Source organism: Leptodactylus fuscus, chromosome 7 (assembly GCF_031893055.1).
Source record: "Leptodactylus fuscus isolate aLepFus1 chromosome 7, aLepFus1.hap2, whole genome shotgun sequence".
NCBI lineage: Eukaryota > Metazoa > Chordata > Amphibia > Anura > Leptodactylidae > Leptodactylus > Leptodactylus fuscus.
This window is the reverse complement of record NC_134271.1, coordinates 155,388,134-155,410,697: the sequence shown is the minus strand read 5'-3', so window position 1 is coordinate 155,410,697 and position 22,564 is coordinate 155,388,134. Positions and strand designations below refer to the sequence as shown.

The 22,564-nt window shown below is 45.2% G+C and overlaps 1 protein-coding gene across 1 annotated transcript in view; it reads right to left on the bottom strand.

The window, feature by feature from the left end:
* LOC142214655 (NACHT, LRR and PYD domains-containing protein 12-like) overlaps window positions 1–22,564 on the bottom strand; it is a gene marked incomplete at its 3' end in the record, with an annotated part of 792,298 nt that overhangs the window by 685,080 nt on the left and 84,654 nt on the right. Inside the window, exons 14-15 of the mRNA XM_075283595.1 lie at window positions 21,731–21,759; window positions 9,980–9,993 (exon numbers count right to left, since the gene is read on the bottom strand). Of these exons, the coding sequence (XP_075139696.1) occupies window positions 9,980–9,993; window positions 21,731–21,759 (43 nt within the window). The remainder of the gene's footprint in view (window positions 1–9,979; window positions 9,994–21,730; window positions 21,760–22,564) is intronic.

The window sequence follows — 22,564 nt, the reverse complement described above, 5'->3', positions numbered from 1 at the left end:
AAAGAATCCTATCTAAAGGCATGGGTTTTGTACCTAGTCAGGACTTTGATTATTTCCATACGTTAATGGACATTAACAAATTCGTCAGATTACTTACAGTTAAGAGACATTTTTTGGATATTGACAAAGATAAAGAAAATGAATGTCAAATACAATATACTGATGATGATAATAATGATTATAAAGGTTTTGAATATGATCAAATTGAAACTAATGGTTTTGAGGGTTTTTTGTTCCAAGAACAGATGTCCATGGTTAACCTTATGATCAACCTATACATAATATAGGAGTTACAGGCACTAATCCGGCTTTTTATCCCTTGGGATCGCGGGCTCCCTCCTATGCACAATTTCAGTCTGCCATGGAGAGGGACCTCGGGACCCTAAGGGATACTATTAATCATAGCAATAAGCGACAAAGAAACAACCTAAACTATAGAGAAAAACAGGCATTAAAAACATTAAAAGAACAAAAAGCATTAGTGTTTAAAAAAACAGATAAAGATGGGAAAATAGCAGTGATGGATAAACAATTCTATAGAGAAGGTTGTCTAAAAATATTAAAAGATAGTACCACATATCGCAAGTTAGAAAATGACCCTACTCAGGAGTTTATGACTTCCTTAAGGGGATTAGTGGACGAGGGAGTACGTTGCGGTATATTTTCTAGGGAACAATCAAAACATCTTATACCTGAATTTCCTGTCAATGCAATTTTCCACGGAGTCCCTAAGACGCATAAAAATGAAATACCTGTCCCTTTTCGACCCATTGTGGCCGGAATCGGGACACTAAACGAAAAATTATGTTCATGGCTTGATTTACTATTACAGCCATTAGTGTCCCGAATGCCAGGGTACATCCAGGATACTAAAATGTTATTAAATGTAATTGACAAAATTAGGTGGGAAGACAAATTTTCCTGGATTACCAGCGACATCCAGGCTTTATATTCAAACATCCCACATACTGTTGCAATCAAAGCCTTGTCTTTTCATTTAGAACATTACAGCCGATATTCTGATATACTGAAAGAATATATTATAGAAGTGACATCATATTTTTTAACACACAACTTTTTTCTTTTTGATAGAGAATACTATCTGCAAATTAAAGGCGCTCCCATGGGAGCGCCTTTCTCACCTTCTATAGCGAACTTAGTGTTGGGGTGGTGGGAGGAAAAACAGATTTATTCTACTACTAACCCATTCCATACGGAGTTGGTGTGGTACGGGAAGTACATAGACGACGTCCTCATGATTTGGCAGGGGTCGTCTATGTCCGTACCACATCTAATCTCATATTTCAATCAAAATGAGATGGGTCTTAAATTTACTTTCTCTCACCACCCCACAAATATATCTTTTTTGGATGTGAGCCTTATTGGCAACACCAAGGAGGCAAGAATCGATACCAGCATTTATCGTAAAGAGCTAGCAGGGAATACATTATTGATGGCTGATAGCCATCACCCAGCTCATACCATTAAGTCAATTCCTATTGGAGAACTCATCCGAACGCGACGTACATGTTCCACTGAAAAAAGCTATAGGGAACAACGAGATATCACAGTAGACAGGTTAAAAAATCGGGGTTACCCTGGATGGACATTGAATCGAGCCATTAAAATCGTGGATAATAAAACTCGAAAGTCATTATTGGAGGATAAAACAAAAATATTACAATTCCCAATAGAGTAGTTTTTTCCACACCTTTTAGTAGGCAGTACAATCAAATAAAACAAATATTTAATCAGAATATCCCTATATTATATCAAGACCCGGCAACCTATAATATATTGAGTAGAGGGGTACAATGTGTAGCAAAAAGAGGTCGAACATTAGGAGATATTTTATCTCCAAGCTTGTTCGTGAATGATGACCACCAAAAAAAGTCGGAGACATGGCTAAAAATTAAGGGCTTCCACAAATGTGGAATGCCCCGCTGCAATATGTGTAACTATGCCAAGAAAACACAAACTTTTACAAACTCAGAAGGTAACAGATTGCATCATATAAATCAATTTTTAAATTGTATGAGTCATCATATAATATATATAGTGGAATGTACTGCATGCAATTTGAGTTATGTCGGCTGTTCCATCCGTAATGTTAAGACAAGAGTGTCAGAGCATATTCAGGATAGCTCTAAAAGGAAAGAAAACATGTCGCGCGTTTCCCGACATTTTTCAGAAATTCATGCGAGAGATACTTCAACACTAGTGTACTATGCTATAGAAAAAATACCTAAGCCCATTAGGGGCGGAAATTGGCGTAAGAGGTTATTAACCCGTGAAGTGTATTGGATAGTTACACTTAATACAGGACACCCTCACGGGTTAAACATACGTTCAGATGTATCTTACATCTATTAAAATAAACATTTCTATTATACCTTAAGATAGACACTTACCTGGTGATGAGTTGGTTTCTGGGTATAGGTCCAAAGATATAACTATATAGATCTAAGGACCCTCTCATGCATTAAATCTCCGATCATGTGATGCAAGGAGGAGTGTAGACCTATCAGGTGCCTAGTCACATGATGGGTCATGTGTATAATCTTATGGAAGAAACGGCTCCTAGTAAACTCAACATCTCCTTATATGATCTATTTATAGAATATGATTAAAAGAATACCATCGAGACAGGTCAGAACATACGGAGCTAGCAAGATTATGTCAGGAGATTATATATATATTTAATTTGTATAATAAATGATCAAGGAATGATAAGTGACATATGTGATATATACAAAAAACGTAAATATGTCCAGGGACATGGTTTGTTTGTCCCAATGATATTATCATAATTATTTAAATATGTATTAATAAGGACACACAATAAATACAATGTTATATAGATATTTTGTTTATTATAGTAGAGATGGCAAGTATGACGTACTACATGGACTTAATAGTTTTAAGGGGTGGGGTTTTTAATTAATCACAGTTTAAAACACCTGCAAAAGTAAGCCCTCAGTATGCCATGACGAAGGAACCGAAGTAGTTCCGAAACGCGTAGCTCAAATAATAAGTCCCATGTTGGAGTACTTGCCATCTTCGGTATGCTGTCAAAGCTTTTTTTAAAGATGAAGAAATAAAGATTTATTTTTAGCAAGTTCCTGGAGATGCTGGATTTCTTCCTTACCTATCGTCTTTATCCAGTGGATCAAAGTCCGTCCACGTCCGAGCAGCCTGGGAACCATTTTCCATACATCAAGAAGGGTGAGCTGGATATTCGGTTTTCTACATTACATATGAATATCTTTGTGCAGTTTTTGAATATTTCCATGGCAAACCCCACTCATCTATCACTTATAGTTGATGTCTTAACTACCTGCCCTATCTACCCCTCCCCCTTCTTGCTAGGTGATTCCTCAGGCAAGCCCGACAGGAATGGAGGGGTAGGGAGTAAGCGCGCACACCAAAGTATATTCTTGAACAGTTTATTAAACACAACGCGTTTCGGGCACCTGCCCTTTCTCAAGTGTGATACAAGCTATAAAAAGAACAGTCCAATATGGTAGCAACATATTAAAATCAATCAATATATACAAATTTCCATTGTTAGCCAATATGATCATCCAAAATCATATAGATACTGACATATGCACTAAAGGTTTCAATATTACCAACAAATAGTTTAAAAGGTGTTTGGCTCATCACAATAATATTTACTCTTAAACCAAATGATCCTGAGTAAAGCAGAATACAGAATACAGCGCTGTAGCAAAAGGTACTGACTAATCCAAATAGTATTTACTATTAAAGCAAAAAGGGCCGGGGTACAATAAAAAACAGTGCTGTAGTAAAGTTTCTTATAGTTCTTACCTGTGTAGTGGTGAATACCAGTATGCTGCTTCGCTTCTGCGTGTCCCCCTGGCATCTACAATGCACAGGTGCACACTATACGCATACTTGTAAGCTTAATGCTAGGAACATTATATGAGCGTATGTCTGATAGCAAACTGCTTTCTGAGAATTAAAGTTATCTTACTAGTTTTGAATTAATTAGAAGACTAGGTTATCAATAAATAAATAAGTTAAAGATATAATACCAAATGGTAACCATTGAGGATTAAATTTACATAAATACATAACCTTTGTAAGATAGCATCACCCAATACACAGAGCATAGTATCTACATAACCAGTCTGGCAAGTTTCCAAATTGCTCATCTCTGGACAGATAGAACCATCTCAGCCCCCACCTCTATACACAATTTTTCATAAGATATTATTAGCCCCCAACACGACCCTCCTCACATCTCATCTTCTTATTCTGACAGTCTAGGTAAGAATAATCTCCCAGACACTTCCTGCACCCAGTTGGCCTCTGGAATAAGGAATAACCAGTCCCTGAAGATACTTGACCTGTCTAATAACCGTCTGTCCGGTCCTCACTTCAGTGACCTGATGGCCGCTCTGTCCAGTCCAGCCTGCAGGATTCAGGAATTACGGTGAGTATAAAAGATGTGTACAGGAGACATGTGGGGACAAGTTATACAGGAATGTTATTCTATTTTATACTCTGCACCATTGTTATGTCTATGAGATAAACTGCTGCCTGCACCTTCATATGTGACGTCTCTACTAATGTGTGACTGTCTCGTCTCCTCCTCTCTGTGTCACCTTTAGGAGAGTTAGAAGAAGTAGAGTTTAAAAGACTCCTCAAGGCTCCACATTGCGGAAATGCAGCTTTTTTTGTTGCAGATTTTGTTGCGGTTTTTTGAGTCAAAGCCAAGAATGGCTACAAATGGAATTGGAAATATCTAGAAAGTCTTTATACTTCTAACTTCTGCTCAATCTAGTCCTGGTTTTGGCTAAAAAAAAAAACGCAGTAAAATCTGCAACAAAAAAAGCTGTGTTTCCGCAAGGTGGTGCCTTGGCCTTAAGGAGTTTTCCGGTCTAAAAATACTAATCACCTATCCATGAGATGTCACTAATATCAGATGGGTGGGGAGGGGGGTGTCCTGACACCGTTTACTACTAAGGATTACTAGCCTCTGCCTGCAACTTTGTCTGCGGGTTGTTGGCGTCGATGATCCGCCTATATTCAGCAAATTGCTTCCGTCGATGGTTTGCCTGCTCTGGCGTTTCGGCAGCTGTCAAGCTGGCCTTCCGCTGAACTGATTCCTCGCGCTGTACCCGTGATTGTTCCGGAATCTCAACAGCTCGCTGGGAAGTCATATAATTAGCATATTGTTGGAGTTACTAAACCGCCTGCTCCGGCGATTCCGCAGCTATCAAGCTGGCCTGTGATGCACTGTGAGACACGTGCACGCTGTGTCTCACAGTGCATAATAAAGTAACAGCAATCAAAGTATCGCTGAATAAAGTGTCTTAAATGGACACAAGAAAAAGTGGGAAAAAATAATGATTGAAAAAAATAAAGTTATACAGCCTCCGAATTTCTCTTTTTTCTATAGAAAATGAATTATATTTAAAAAAAATCTAAAAATGATCAAAAACAATGTAAATTTGGTATTGCCGCTTCCGTAACAACCTGTATAGCAAAACTGTTACAATATTTAATGTACACAGTGAATGTCAGAAAGAAAAAAGGGGAAAAAACCCGCAGGAAATTGTGATTTTTCACCATCTCACCTTACAAAATGTGCTATAAAAAGTGATCACAGGCTGAATTCACATGGAGTAAACTGGCGTGCAATCTGGCACATATACGCGTGTCAGAGTTTGCGCGCTCAAAAAAGATCCCATTGATTTCAATGGGGGTTAGGATCGTATTGTATAATTTTGCACCCGTAATTATGCATAACAAACTGTGAGATGCATTTTCTCCTTTAACCCTTTGTGAATGTGATAATTTTAGGCATAAATGAATGTATTATTGGATAAAAATGTAACGTCTAAATTTCATCTCCATATTCTTTTAATTCCTGTGAAATGCTTAAAGGGTTAACAAACTTTCCAAATGCTGTTTTGAATTATTTGAGGGGTGCAGTTTTAAAAATGTGGTGCTTTATGGGGGTTTCTATTAGATCGGCCTTTATAATCCCTTTCAGAACTGAAGTCGTCCCTAAAAAACAAGTTTGGGAAATTTTCTTGTAAATCTCGAAAATCGCTGTTACACTTGTAAGCCTTGTAACGTTCAAAATAAATTAACCCCTTAAGGACACAGGGCAGTTTGGGCCTTAAGGCTCAGACCCTGTTTTTCAAATCTGACATCTCTTACTTTATGTGAGGATAGCTTCATAATGCATTTACCTATCCGGGCGATTCCAAGATTGTTTTTCCTGACACCTTGTAGTTTATTTTGGTCATTATTAGAGGTGAGCGAGTAGGTGTTCTATCGAATACTATGATATTCGAAATACTCGTACTCGATCGAATACTACTAGCTGTTCGAAGTTTAAGTTTCGATGCAGAACCAGCATTGATTGGCAGAATGCTATACATTCTGCCAATCAACGCTGGTTCTTCTCTTACCTTTAGAAGTCTTCTCCGTGCAGCGTCCCCGCGGCGTCTTCCGGCTGGAATTCACTCTGCCTAGGCATCCGGCCTACGCAGAGCCGACCGTGCATTCGTAGTTGGCTCTGCCTAGGCCCCGATGCCTAGGCACAGTGAATTTCAGCCGGAAGCCGCCGCGGGGACGCTGCGCCGGGAGAAGACTTCAAGGGGAATCCACCCCGACCGTCACTCGTGGACTTGGTAAGTATAATTTTATCGAATTTTGCATACCCCTGAAATGAACATTTCCCCCCATAGACTATAATGGGGTTCGAAATCCATTCGAACAGTCGAACAGTGTGCGGCTGTTCGAATCGGATATCGAACCTCGGACATTTTAGTGTTCACTCATCTCTAGTCATTATACTTTGTGTTTGTTTGTTAAAAAAAAGGACAATATACTGAAAATTTCACAAAATTATCAATATTGAAAGTTTCTGTTATTCTGGTAAAAACACAGACAGTCAGATCACACAAAAGTCTTCCTAATTAACATTTCCCATATGACTACTTTATATCGGCTGTTTCTTCAATGTCCTATTACTTTTCTAGGAAGTTAGAAGGCTGATAACTTTTGTAGCAAATTGTCAGATTATCAAGAAAATTTCAAGATTTTGTTTTCTAGGGACCTATTTAGTTGTGAAGTGACTTAGAGGGGCCTATATAATAGAAGACTCCCATGAATGACCCCATTTTTGAAACTGTAGTCTTCAAACTATTCAAAATTGTATATAGGAACGTTATTAACCCTTTAGGTGTTCCACAGGAATTAATGCAAAATGGAGGTGAAATTTCCAAATGTCACTTTTTTATGCACATTTTCCATTTTAAACCACATTTTTCTGTAACAAAGAAGGGGTTAATAGCAAAACCTACCATAATATTTATTACTCTCATTCTGCAGTTTGTAGAAATATCCCATAGGGGGCCCTACTGAGCAACCTGACCCAATTTTGGCAGCAATTTCATTAGGATAGTTTTTAGACACCATGTTGCACTTACAGAGCCCAATAGTGGGAAACCCCCACAAGTGATTTTGGAAACTGCACCCCTCAAAGAATTTACCAGGGGGTAAAGTGAGTATTAGTATCCCAGACGTGACATGTGGATGGTAAAGAGGGAATATGTAAGCTGTGCGGAGGGCATTGGGATCACCAAATTCCCTACTATGTTCCAGTAGCTCCTATGATTGGGGGGGGGGTCACTTTTGGGGTCTCTTCTATTGTATTTTCTCTTGTAAGCTGAAAAAGTGGTCTGTACCCTGATATACGCTCGCACCACTTATATATTCCCCTGCTGACGCATTTTGCGATTTTGGGGGGGGGTTTGTGTTCACATTATTCAAGCTATATTGTTTTATTTCTCGCAATATTTCACTGGGGGACGCAGTAACTATGGGTATAGACCTGGTCATTAGGAGGCGGACACTAGGAAACAAAAAATCTGGATGGGGGGGGCGGTTCCAGGGCAGGTCCTTCCCACGTTCTTGGCTAGAATCTGGAGGGAAGGGCCTTATTTAAAGGCATTTCCGATTCTGAGGCCTGAGCTTCTCTGCAGCCTCAGTAGGATCCTCTGGCAGCTTATCCGCAGTGGTGGATGACGGTCTCCTTCCAATAGTCTGGTAGGCCCCTTTGGGGTTGTATTCAGTGGCATGTCTTCTCATGAGGAGACTTCCCGGGTCCCTGCACCCCCCCCCCGCTGTTGTCACGTTTTATGTGTGCTCCAGCTGTAAACAAAAGTTTCCTTGCGGGCAGTCTGTGTCTATCTGTTCACTCTGCAGTTCCGCTTGACCCCCCCAGGAGCCTCCCGGCCCTTCTCCCTCCCCGGATTGGGTGGTTTCTCTGTCCCAGGCTGTGGGTCACTTGGTCAGGCTTAATCAGTCTATAGCGGTATCCTTGGAGCATTTGGCCGCCAAGATTGTGGTGCAGTCTGCGGCTGTGGTTGAAGCTATTAAGGGACTCCCCAATCCCAGTGCTAGCGGCCATCCTCATAAGTGGACTAGGAAGTCGTCCTATGTGTCACGATCTTCCTCTCCCTCCCCTGGGTTTTCGCCAGGCAGAGGGTCTAGGCACGGCTCTAAGTCTTCTCCTGGGGATTCTGTTTCATCTGGGGACGCCTCTGACTCCGATACAGAGTTTCAGTCAAGCACAACAGTAGAAGCTGCTACGCAGGAGCTTGTACGTGCTGTACATAATACATTGCAATTGAGAGAGGGCTCTGAGTCCCGGGCTCAGGAGGATGTGTCTTTTCGCCATAGTCACCGGTCACCCTTGGTGTTTCCTAACCACGGGGCGTTTGATCACATTTTGCAGGAACAGTGGTTTCATCCGGACCGGCCCCTGTCTTCTACCAGGAGGTCAGATGTCCTTTTTCGTTCCCAGAACAGTGTGTGTCTAGGTGGACCGAGGCTCCTGCGGTTGATCCGGCTATTGCCAGGCTGTCTAAGGCTACCATTTTGCCTCTAGCTAACACTGCCTCTCTAAGTGATCCCGCTGACAGGAAGCTGGACCTGTGTCAGCTCCTCACTTCCCCGCTGCCGCCGGTCTCGCTGACGCATATGCGGCTGAAGCAAGGAGCTCCTCGCTTCAGCCCCATATGTGTCAGCGAGACCAGCGGCAGCGGGGGAAGCGAGGAGCTGACACAGGTCAGCTCCTCGCTTCAGCCGCATATGTGTCAGCGACACCGGCGGCAGCGGGGAAGTGAGGAGCTAACACAGGTCAGCTCCTCGCTTCAGCCGCATATGTGTCAGCGAGACCGGCGGCAGCGAGGAGCTGACACAGGTCAGCTCCTCGCTTCAGCCGCATATGTGTCAGCGAGACCGGCGGCAGCGGGGAAGTGAGGAGCTAACACAGGTCAGCTCCTCGCTTCAACCGCATATGTGTCAGCGAGAGAGGCGGCGCAGAGAGCGGAGGAGAAGGTAAGTTTAATGTGGAGGTGGAACGTGAAACTGGGGGCAGATGAAGGAGAGGACGGCATGACACTGGGGACAGAGATGGAGATGACGGCATGACACTGGGGCCAGAGATGGAGAGGACGGCATGACACTGGGGGCAGAAATGTAGAGGACGGCATGACACTGGGGGCAGAGATGTGGGGATATGAATCTGGGGGCAGAGATGAAGGGTGTATATGAAGCTGGGGGAGAGATAGAGGGGGGACAAATAATTTACGGGTGACTGTAGGAGGATTATACTGTGTGCGGGCACATGAAAAATTAATGAGTGGGCAGAGTCAACACAAAAGTGGGCGGGGCTAAATTTTCCGTGCGCGCCACACATTTTGTCCCTCTTTCAGTTCTTCAAAAGTTGGGAGGTATGCACACGTTGTAAGGGAGCATTCACACGGAGTAACGCCGAGCGTGTATTACAGCCGTACACGTCGGCGCTATGGCAGGCTGCCGAACACTTCCCATTCACTTCAATGGGAGAGCTCGTAACGCCGCCGTTACGAGCGCTCTCATTGGAGTGAATGGGAAGTGTTCTGCAGTCTGCCGTATCGCCGGCGTGTACGGCTGTAATACACGCTCGGCGTTACTCCGTGTGAATGCTCCCGAATAGTAAAATATATACCATAAGGTATAGGTCCAGAGTTACTCATCCATAACCAGAAATTACTAAGGGAGACCCGTGAAGAGAACGCCAAGACTGGCCACCCGACGCACGTTTCAGCGCTAGCCTTCATCAGGGGGTGGGTTAGTAAGGCTTGTTTTGCCTGGGGCAAACAGTTGAGAGCGGGTTTGGCTGATGAATCAGCTCTGCAGGACAATCAGCTTGTGGTGGACCAGATAATTAATGCTTCTAAATATCTACCGTATTTTTCGGACTATAAGACGCACTTTTTTTCCTCCCAATATGGGAGGAAAATGTGTGTGCGTCTTATAGTCCGAATGCAGCGTGTGCAGCGTCTGTGTCCTGTCTATGAGAATCAAAAGGAGAGCAGCACGGTGCCTGCCTGCTCTGCCCCTCCTTCCCTGTCTGTGTCGCGTGTTTGCAGGAGCGAGATATGAGAGGCAGGGAAGTAGGGGCGGGCCAGACAGGTGAAGGAAGCCTGGTTTCAAGCTTGCCGAGAAAACCACGCCTCCTTCTCCCGTCTGGCCCGCCCCTCCTTCACTGCCTCTCAGATCTGGCTCTTGCAATGAAGCCACACAGACAGGGAAGGAGGGGCGGCCCAAACGGGAGGAGGAGGCGTGGTTTTCTTGGCAAGCTTGAAACCACGCCTCCTTCACCCGTCTGGCCCGCCCCTACTTCCCTGCCTGTGTGGCTTCATTGCAGGAGCAAGATCTGAGAGGCAGTGAAGGAGGGACGAGCCAGATGGGTGAAAGAGGCGTGTTTTCAAGTTTGCTTAGAAAACCACACCTCCTTCACCCGTCTGGCCCGCCCCTTTTTCTCTTCTTGCATAGCTTCACTGCAAGGTGTCTCTTTCCATCCATGGATGAGAATAGATAGATAGATTAGATAGATAGATAGATAGATAGATAGATAGATAGATAGATAGATAGATAGATAGATTAGATAGATAGATATGTTCAAATCCCCCCCATATCCCTAGAATACATATAAAACAAAAACATTACTGTGAAACACATACACATTTGGTATCCCTGTGTCCGAAAGCCCCTGGTTCTATTTACATTGGTGAAATATTATATTATTAGGTTATTAAATATTTCACCAATTTTTTTTTCCTTAAAATTTTTTTTTTCCCTATTTTCCTCCTCTAAAACCTTAGTGCGTCTTATGGTCCGGTGCGTCTTATAGTCCGAAAAATACGGTATGTGATGCTTCAAGGCAGCTGGTAATGTTGTGGCAATGCGTCGGATGGTTTCGATCCGTTCCTGGAACGCTGAGCCGGCCTCTAAAAAGGTGGTGGTTGCATTACCTTTTTCTCACGGTGAACAGGGCTGTCTCTTTGGACAAGGTTTGGAGCAACTTATTTCTGAAGCCACTGGAGGCAAAAGATCTCTGTTACCTCAGAGGCATTCTAGGCGGCAGCCTGCCTCGTCTTCTAGCTGTTCTCAGCGATTTAGTTTTTTTTCAGGGCTCCTCGTTCCGCTTCAGTGAACAATCTCCTAGGGAGTCGCACTCTAAGAAGCCCTCCTTTAAGCCCAGACCTGCCTGGCATCCCCGATCTAAGCCTGTGAGGTTGAGAGTTGCCAAGCCCCCCTATGCATGAAGGGCTGCCCCCATCCGGGAATTCTCGGGTGGGGGGACGTCTGCTTGCCTTCCAGGACATGTGGCTTGCCTGGGTTGATGACGCCTGGGTTCTGGAGGTGGTCTCGTTTGGCTACTCCATAGAGTTCGCTGCCCTCCCAGAAGAAACGTTTTTTCGTTCCTCTTTACCTTTTTCCCCCCGCCCGGGCAGCCGCTTTTCTCAAGGCAATCGCCAGGCTTCAGGAGAAAGGGGTAATTGTGCCGAGCCTATTTCCCAACAGTTCCAGGGGTTCTATTCAAACCTATTTACTGCTCCAAAGAAGGACAGTTCCCTTCGCCCCGTCTTGAACGTGAAGATGCTTAACAGGTTTGGTGGAGTTCAAATTTTCCAGGTGGAGTCTCCCCGAGGGGTAGCGGTGATTCCATACCTGTACAATCTGCTGATCAAAGCACCCTCCAGGACAGACAATCGTTCCAGCCTACAGGTCACCATGGACCTGCTTCTGCGGTTTGGATGGCTCGTGAACATGAATAAGTCTGGTCTGGTGCCTCCTCAGCGGATGGAATCAAAAATTCCGAATCTTCGGTCCAATGTTACATGCCTGCAGAGGAGGTCGCCATGTACCATCCAATTCTGCATGCGTGTTCTGGGCCTGATGGTTTCCTCCTTCGAGGCCGTCCCTTATGCCCAGTTCCATTCAAGGCCCCTTCAGTTGGCAATCTTGGCACGTCCCAACGTGCCAGTTCAGCCTGGACCGCCGAATCCTGTTTCCGCCTCAGGAGGAAGCCTTGCTTCAGATCAATCTGCTGGAGTTGAGAGCCATCTTTTGGGCTCTGTGTCATTGGACCCCTCTTCTCCGGGACAGGCCAGTCCGCATCCAGTGGGACAATTCCACGGCCATGGCTTATCTAAACCATCAGGGTGGGACCAGGAGCAGGTCAGCCTTTCTGGGAGCCTCCCACTCACTAAGGTGGACAGAGGTTCATGTCCCCGCCCTCTCAGCGGTCCACATTCCAGGGGTAGACAATTGGGCCGAAGACTTTCTTAGCCGGGGGGGGGGGAGGGTGTCTCGATCTGGGCAAATAGTCCCTCCATCAGGGGGTGTTTCTCCAGTTGTGCTTCAGGTGGAGCTGTCTGGAGGTCGTCCTTTCCCCTCTTCCTCTCCTCCTTTGGGTTCTCAAGAAACTCAAGGTTGAGGGGGTTCCTGTGATCCTGGTGGCTCCAGTCTGGCCTCGTCGAGCGTGGTACGCAGATCTCATGGCTCCAGTAGCAAACGCTACAAAAGATCTGCTCTCTCAGGGGCCGCTATCTCATCCTTCCTTACATCGGCTGCGTTTAACGGCATGGCTGTTGAAACCGAGGCAGCGCCGCACCTCCCATGAGGCGACCTGAAGCGAGCGCTTCAGGCCGCGCTATAGCAGGGCCCCAGGGAGGGCGGCATTTTTTCTTACCTAAGCCAGTCCAGGACAAGCTGTCCTGGACTGGCTTAGCACAGAGTGGTGGATTGGGGAGGCCACTGAAGCAGCGCTGCTCCAGCAGCCTCCCCTTACGCTCAGGCAGAGAGCAGGTCTTCTCCGTGCCTGCTCTCTGCCTGCGAACAGCGCTAAGCCTCGCCCCCTTCGCTAAGCCCCACCCCCTCAGCTCCGCCACGTCCCCTCCTTCCCGGGGGGGGGGGGGGGGCGGCTTTCTGTCCTTCGCTTCGGGCGGCGAGAGGGGCAGGTTCACCCCTGAACCGAGGTGTTGAAGCACTGAGGTTTTTGAGTTTTTTCAGAGCCTGTTATTCGGACTATGATTAGAGCCAGGAAACCTCAATCAGCAAAGATATACTACCGCACCTGGAAGGCCTTCGTCCGTTGGTGTGAAGCGGAAGAGTGTCATCATCTTGTTTTTTCTTTGCCTAGGATCCTGGCGTTTTTGCAGTCCAGGCTGGTCCAGGGTCTTGGTCTGATCTACCCTGAGGGGTCAGGTCTCAGTGCTTTCCATTCTTTTCCAGAAGGCTATTGCCTTCTTACCTCAGGTAAAGACTTTTCTTCAGGGGGTAGCGCATTGTGTTCCTCCGTACCGGCCTCCTATTGATCCTTGGGATCTCAATCTCGTCTTAGAGTTTCTACAGGCTCCTCCTTTTGAGCCACTAAGGGACATCTCTCTTTGCCTGTTTTCTTGGAAAGTGGTGTTTTTGGTCGCTATCACTTCTATTCGTTGGGTTTCTGAGCTGGTGGCTTTGTCATGCCAGCCCCCCTTCCTGGTTATACATAAGGACAAGGTTGTGCTTCGTCTCCCTCCATCCTTCCTTTCCAAAGTGGTGTCCTCTTTCCATCTCAATGAGGACATTGACCTGCCATCTTTTTTGTCCGGAACCAAAGCATCCTCGGGAGAACTCCCTCCACTGTCTGGATGTGGTCTGGGCAGTCAGAGCCTACCTGGCTCTCACTGAGCCATTTCGGCACTGTGATTCTCTTTTTGTTCTTACAGAAGGATCCAGGAAGGGCTTACCTGCTTCCAAGGTGTCCATCACAGGATAGATCCGGTCTGTCATCAGGGAAGCCTATCGGCTTAAGGATAGGGATCATCCCTTCCAGGTGACGGCTCATTCAACTAGGGCTGTTGGTGCCTCCTGGGCTGTTCGGCATCAGGCCTCCATTTCCCAGGTCTGCAAGGCTGCCACCTGGTCTTCGGTTCACACTTCACCAAGTTTTATCAGATTCATTCTGAGTCTTCTGCCGATGCCAGTTTTGGTTGAAAAGTTCTTCAGGCAGCAGAGCGCTGATTGTTCACAAGGTTGTCTGAGTTTTCCCTCCCTCTGGGACTGTTGGACGTCCCATGGTTACTGTGTCCCCCAGGGTAATTTTGCGAGAAAAAGGGATTTTTGTGTACTCACTTGTAAAAATCCTTTTCTCGTTGTTTCACTGGGGGACACAGGTCCCCTCTTGTATTAAGTTTTGGCACAGGGTTGGGGTTTTCTTTTTCCCTTTACGGGTTTAGGTTTTTTGGTGGTTTTTGGTTCCATATATATTGTTCATTTGGGGACTCTCTCCTACTGCTGTGGTACAAAACCGCCTGAGCATTCTACCAGTGAGAGGGTATAGCCTGCGTAGGCGGAGCCAACCACTTTTTTGTTTCCTCGTTTCCACCTCTTAATGACCAGGTCTATATCCATGGTAGAAAAGGATTTTTCAGGTGAGTACACAAAAATCCCTTTTTTTGTGTTGATGTGGCCATATGAGTGTTTGTATTTTTCGAGGGTATGATGCATTTTGTAATGACACCATTTTTGGGTGCCTATAACTTATTGACTATTTTTTATTAACTCTTTTTTTGGTGGATAAAAAAATAAATAAATCAATTCTGGCATTGCATTTTACCTTTTAAATGTTTTTCCACACGGTGTACAGCATAAGTAACATGTTACCTTTATTCTGCGGGTCGGTACGGTTACGGCGTGCAGAGTACAGTATAAGTAACATGTTACCTTTATTCTGCGGGTCGGTACGGTTACGCGTGCAGTGTACAATATAAGTAACATGTGACCTTTATTCTGCAGGTCGGTACGGTTACGGCGTGCAGTGTACAGTATAAGTAACATGTGACCTTTATTCTGCGGGTCGGTACGGTTACGGCGTGCAGTGTACAGTATAAGTAACATGTTACCTTTATTCTGCTGGTTGGTACGGTTACGGCGTGCAGTGTACAGTATAAGTAACATGTGACCTTTATTCTGCAGGTCGGTACGGTTACGGCGTGCAGTGTACAGTATAAGTAACATGTTACCTTTATTCTGCTGGTTGGTACGGTTACGGCGTGCAGTGTACAGTATAAGTAACATGTTACCTTTATTCTGCTGGTTGGTACGGTTACGGTGTGCAGTGTACAGTATAAGTAACATGTTACCTTTATTCTGCGGGTCGGTACGGTTACGCGTGCAGTGTACAATATAAGTAACATGTGACCTTTATTCTGCAGGTCGGTACGGTTACGGCATGCAGTGTACAGTATAAGTAACATGTTACCTTTATTCTGCGGGTCGGTACGGTTACGCGTGCAGTGTACAGTATAAGTAACATGTTACCTTTATTCTGCGGGTCGGTACGGTTACGCGTGCAGTGTACAGTATAAGTAACATGTTACCTTTATTCTGCGGGTCGGTATGATTACGGCGTGCAGTGTACAGTATAAGTAACATGTGACCTTTATTCTGCGGGTCAGTATGGTTACGGTGTGCAGTGTACAGTATAAGTAACATGTGACCTTTATTCTGCCGGTCGGTACGGTTACGGCGTGCAGTGTACAGTATAAGTAACATGTGACCTTTATTCTGCCGGTCGGTACGGTTACGGCGTGCAGTGTACAGTATAAGTAACATGTGACCTTTATTCTGCGGGTCGGTACGGTTACGGCATGCAGTGTACAGTATAAGTAACATGTTACCTTTATTCTGCGGGTCGGTACGGTTACGGCGATACCTCATTTATATTATTCTTTTATGTGTTAGTAATTTTGCAGAACAAAAACCCATTTGGGGACGTAAATCAATGTTTTTTTGCATCGCCATCTTCTGAGATGTGTAACATTTTTATTTTTCGGTTGACAGACTTGGTTGAGGGCTTATCTTTTGTGGGACAACCTGTGCTTTTTATTGGTACTGTTGTAGGCTCATACGACTTTTTGATCACTTTTTATAGCATATTTTCTAAGGTGAGATGAGTGAAAATTATTATTTCAGGTGGTTTTTTTTCATTTTTTTTTTCTCGACATTTACCATATAAGTGAAATGATGTTTTAGTTTTATTGTACAGGTTGTTACGGACACGGCAATACATTGTTTTTATTAATTTTTAGGTGTTTTTTATATAACTCATTTGATATAGGAAAAGGGAATTTTGGGTCTCTATTCATTTATTTCACACACTTTATTAATTTATTTTTACACTTTTTTTTACATTTTTTATTTGTTCTATAAGGACACTTGGACCAGTAATACTCTGATTGCTGGTCCAGTACTATAGCCTGCAATACATGTGTATTGCAGACTATAGAGGAAATGTGTCTAAGGAGATGCATAGACTCACTTCCGGGATCACGGCAGGATCAACCAGGTACGAGGGGGTCCTAGCAGCCCGGGGTCACTAGCCAGATCCCTGCATTTCTGGTTGCCCGACACGGTTTTGGTTTTAGTGAGTTTCTGTTTAGGGCTTCAGGTTTATTTTTGCCCCTGTCCTGTGATACCTATCCTCACTACTCCACTCCTCCTCTCCACAATTCTTGTTGTGTATTTAGTGATCGTGCGGCACCTGTTAGTTCTCCAGAACGTTGCATCTTAGCTTGTATTGTGTGCTACTGCATTTATCCTTTCACAACAGATTGACCGCTTTTAGTTTCTCAGTCCCTAGCCTCTTTCCGCTCTCTTCCTACCTGTCCGTAGGTCTTTGTGTTTAGAGAGCCAGTAGTTGTCGGGGCTGAGATTGGGATAGCTTACCTACCCCGTTTCCCTAGTAGTGCAAGCACCATTCAGTACCACGGTTGAGGGGTATCTACATAACCGTGACATGGACGAACTGAGACACTGCAGCCTATGTCCTATTCACATTAATGTGAGTCATCCTCTAGTACCTTATCTGGCCACTACAAAGAGAACAGCGCTGTCTGCTTCCTGCTCCATTCTCTGGGCATCAGTTGCTGCTTTGCGGCCATATGTAATAGCTGATCTCATCCTGTAAGACCCCTGGTCTGAGTTGGGCTTCAATTGTGGGTTTTAACCCCTGAGATGCAGCGGTTTTCCTCTGCATGCAAATGAATTCTCTCACAGCACTGGTGGTGTCCCCACGAACACCACCATTTTGACGAACCTTCCCCTATCTTTTCCATTACCTCATAGGGGCCTTGCCATTTGGCAAGAAACTCCCACGTTTCTTTGGCAATGTCCAACAGATCCCTAGTATGTCTGCCATAGAACAACTCAAAAGAAGAAAACCCAGTGGAAGCCTGCAGTACCTTACAGATTGTAAACATCAAACAGGGTAACAGAACATCCCAGTCTTTTCCATCCTTGCTCACCACCTTTTTCAGCATATGTTTTAAAGTTTTGTTAAACCGTTCTACTAACCTGTCTGGGGATGGTAAATAGATGTACTCGCCTGTTTAATGTTAAAGAATTTACACATGTTCTTGATGACTTTAGATATGAATGGAGCAGTCTGATCTGTGAGGATCTCCTTGGGTAGACCCACTTGTCAAAACATGGCAAACAACTTCATGGCTATTCAAAACTTGTCAAAAGTTTTCTGTCGCACAAGCTGATGAGCTTCAGCACGACCTGCTGACGTCTCCCGGCGCCAGTGCTGCAGTGTTTCCAGCTTGCAGCTGGAGTCGATGTTACGGTGGAGGATGAGGCTTTGTGAGAACCCCTGCCAGGAATCTTGGGTGGGGAGAGGAGATAGGCCGCCTAAGTTTGTGACCCAGTCACAGCCTCCACTACATTCCCCCAGCCTGTCGTTGGAGAGATGCAGCGTCCCTGTCCGTATGTGCTTGTCCAGGCGTCGGTCGTCAAGTGGACCTTACAGCAAAGCGCGGAATTCAGAGCCCGCCTGATGTTATGGGACACGTGCTGGTGCAAGGCGGCGACAGCACACCAAGAGAAGTAGTGACAGCTACAGGCAGCATAGTGAGGTGCTGCAGCTTCCATCAGGTCACAGAAGGCCTGAGTCTCCACAAGCATAAACGCCAACATCTCCAGGGCCAGCAGTTTTGAGATGTGACCTTTTAAGGCTTGGGTATGTGGGTGGCTTGCGCTGTACTTCTGCCTGCGATCAAATGCCTGGGAGATGGAGAGTTGCTGGGAAGAGGCGCATGATGGTGCAGGTAAAAGGAGCAGAGGCAGGAAAAGGGGAGGATGAGGGTGAAGTCCCCAAAGTGTCAGAGGCAGATGTGGAGGTGTCCAGGCTGGTGGTCTGGACTGCAGCGCCAGCACTGGAAACTGTGGAAGAGTCAGTGTCGACAACGCTGGCCGACGATTGTCCTGCATTTGTTCTCTCCCACTGAGCCCAGTGCTTGCCTTCCAAATGGCTGAGGTGGTCAGGTTGCTCTTCTCAGAGCCCCTATTCAGCTTTGAGTTGCACAGTGTACAAACCGCACTCAGTTTGTCCTCCGCGCATACGTTGAAAAATATCCACACCATCGAGGGATGTGGCCTTGATGGACGAGCGTCTAGTACAGGGAACATCTTAGGCCTTGCTGGCTCTGGCCTGGCTTCTGTGAAGCAGCTGTCCTTTGCCTTTGGACATGCCTCTGCCTCTAGCCACCTTTTTTGGTGCTGCGCTTGCTTCCACATCTACACTGCTTTCCCCCTGTCCAGGTCGGGTCGGTGGCCTCGTCATCCACTAACTCCTCTTCTGTCTGCTCCTCCTCCTGCACACTGCACATAACCACAGCCTACCCTGATGGCAACTGTGTCTCTTCATCATCACTGAGGCCGAGAAATGCTGGTTGCAGGTCCACAACCACAAAATTGGCAGGAGATGGCAGATGCTCCAGCATTTGGGCATCAGGACAGAGAAATTCGTCTGTTAGATCCTTGGATTCAGGAAGTGGTTGAACAGAGTTGAAGAGTGGAAAAGGACCCGAAAACAGCTCCTGGGAGGGGGCAAGGGTGGGATGACTCTGCTGGGAAGATTGGGCATGTTGGGAGGAAGGAGGGGCAGACTCTTGGGTAGGAACACAACTGGAGGTAGTGGCTGACTGGCTGATGGAAATACAGCTGGAAGCATTATCCGCTAGCCATTGTAACACCTGTTCCTGGTGCTCAGGCCTCGTATGCGTTGTACCCTGCACCCTGCTTAATGTTGCCATCAAGCCAGGCATTGTGATGAGTGCATGCTAATGTTTCTTTAGCTTTAAATTTGTGTTTCTGTCCATATTAATGTAGAGGAAAGAAGGTTTCAGGTATTGTTCCACTTTCATGGAGATTCTATTGAGTTTGGAGTGTCTAGTTGATAGGCTGTGATAGTGGTATAATACTGGGACTTGGGCATGTTATATGCACCCACCCCTGCTGTCCCAGTTGCATTCCAGAGGTGTTCGTATCATTTGCTGAGGTGTTATTGTGGACTTGGTGACTCTCCTTAGTCGAATTTGGGGTTCCCCTGAAGCGAGCATTTTTTCCCCATAGACTATAATGGGATTCGATATTCGTTCGAATATTGAGGGTCTACTCGAAACGGATATCGAATATTTCACTACTCGCTCATCTCTACATATTTGGTATCACTGCGTAATAAACTGTGCGAGTGAATATCAGGGTAAAAACAAGATTAACAGTTTAAGAGGGAGAATACACCCCCCCCCCCCGCTTACCCCCCCACACACACACAGACACAAACACACACTCACACGTCAGTGTCATAGAAGCTAGTGAGAAAATAGCGTGGGATTTGGTGTACACAATTTACTCCGCACAGTTATATAGTCATTTCTAGGATACTAATGCTCACTATACCACTTGATAAATTCTTTGAATGGTCCGGTTTCGCCCCTCATGGAATTTATCCAGGGTACAGGGAGCATTTTTACCCCCCAACTGTTGAATTAATTTATTTTCTAGAAATGAATGCACCATCAGATGCGCAGCGTAAAAATGAAATTTTTTTGGGGGGAGGGGGGTTGACGGAGCCTAGCAGGAGATGGAGAAGGACACATAACACTTCAGCTCCTGGGTTAAAGCCTTCTCTGAGCGACATTAAGCAACAAACAATTCTGGACAGATCATCTTTACTTTGTTCTGGGATGCTAAAAAAGCAAAAAAACAGCAGTCAGACCCCGGAAACTGGCCAATTTTTACTTCACCCAGAATAGTGATGGAATCCAAGATGGCATGGCTCACAGTCTGGAGATACTTTCAGGCCTTCCTCACCTACTTGCAATCCTCCTGAAGAGCCTCTTGCCGTGCATTCACCAAGGATGACCCTATCTTCACCTTCCTAGCCTGTCAGGTGATCTCCTACACAGGAAGAGACCTGCAGGGAGCATTCTCTTCTACAAGATGGAGCCTCAACATCCTCTATTACAAGGTACCATGCAGCTTCACGACTACCAGCCAAGTGAAAAGAAAACTAGAATTGCAGGATGACAATTCCCCCGCATAAGTGCTGAGCTCTGCTAGACAATCTGAACCTTCATGTACTGGTCTTCTAGCTGATGTACCAGCCTCAGAGAGTTTACTGACAGACGCGGCCATGAATGTTCTGCTGACTGCATTCTGAAGACTATTGAGAGTGGATATGTTGCTAATGGTGACTTCATTGGATAGAGATATTCAAGAATTGAAAGGCCACACCTTACATGTAGAAACTAAGATAGTGGAGTTTGCTACTTTGTATAATGAATGATCTTATAGACGCCCACTATAATGTGTAAAATGATGTTTCTTTTCTTAAAGTCAAGGTTGCAGATTTAGAAGACAGGTCGCGCCGCAATAACTTGAAATTTAGCGGAGTCCCAGAGATTGTACACCTGAGACAACTAGCTAATTTTCTACAGAAATGAATGAAAACTCTAATCCTGACCACAATTCTCTGGCCTTCACTACTGAAAGGCCCATAGGCTCCCCAAACCTTCTCATTTGGATGATTCTATACCCAGAGATGTTCTAGCAAGAATACTTTTTTATCAGACCAAAGATTTAGTGCTGCAGGTTTCCAGGAAATTGGACTGATTGTTTAACCCTTATCAGTAAATATCCATATATTTGTATGTCACGTTACTAGTGGTACGGGAGCAGGAGTCCAATAGCCAGGCAGAGGAGGCTGCAGCACATGGATAGCCCACAGGGGCTGTAGTTGCAGACTGGAAGCAGGTAGGTAGAGACCGCGGTAATAGTCCGTCGTATCTCAGGAGCTGAAACTATAGGAAGCTTGCAGCCAGCAAAGGTTAAGTTTCAAGGAATTGGAAGACGATCTCCAGCAAGGAGGTCTCCTAGGTGTACAGCCTGTATTCCGTAAACTGAACACAAAGCAGGAAGTGTCAGAGTCACCTATATATAGGCAGTCCAATCAGGGTTAACTCAGGGCGGGTTCTAATAATTAGATACAGATGATGAGCCTCAGTAGTAGGTTCAACACAATAGTCCAGCAGACAATTATTCAACAGACTGAATAGCTCACCAAGCAAGGATACACAGGCCAAGACCACGGGACACAGGTTCAAATCCTGACATCACTCTCCTCCTAACTGTGACCTCTTGGCGTGACTGGAACTGGTATTGTTGGATACTGCTGATGAAAATGTTTATTCAAACGAGGAGAATTGATGTTAGATACCGGTTTCCATGAGTTCTCTTCTGCACCATACCCTTGCCATTTGATAAGGTATTGTAGTCGATTTCTGTATATACGGGAGTCCAGAATTTTTTCCACGACAAATTCTTCTTGTCCATCCACTTCCACTGAATCTGGAGGTTGAGAGGACCGTTCAGGAAATGGATTGGCCATAGCAACTTTCAGTACAGACACATGGAAAACAGGATGAATCTTCATTGTTTCCGGAAGTTGTAGATGTACTGCCAGAGGACTGATTATTTTAGAGATCTTATAGGGTCCAATAAATGTCTGTCCCAATTTGGGTGCAGGGACCTTCAGCTTAATATTCTGGGTAGAAAGCCAAACTCGATCCCCTACTTTGAATTCAGTCTCCGATGTTTATCTGCTGCTTTCTTATATCGTTCCTGAGCAGCTCCCAATGTTTCTTTCAACATCCTTAGATTTTGTTGAAGTGATGTGATTCTTTCCGTAACTGCTGGAATTAGTGGAGCAACTGGATTTTTGGAGAGAATACTTGGATAGTATCCTAAGTTTGCAAAAAATGGTGTTTGTTTTGTTGAAGAATTCTGAGAGTTGTTGTAAGAGAATTCAGCAAAAGGTAATGAGTCTACCCAGTCATCCAGCAGATGGCAGATG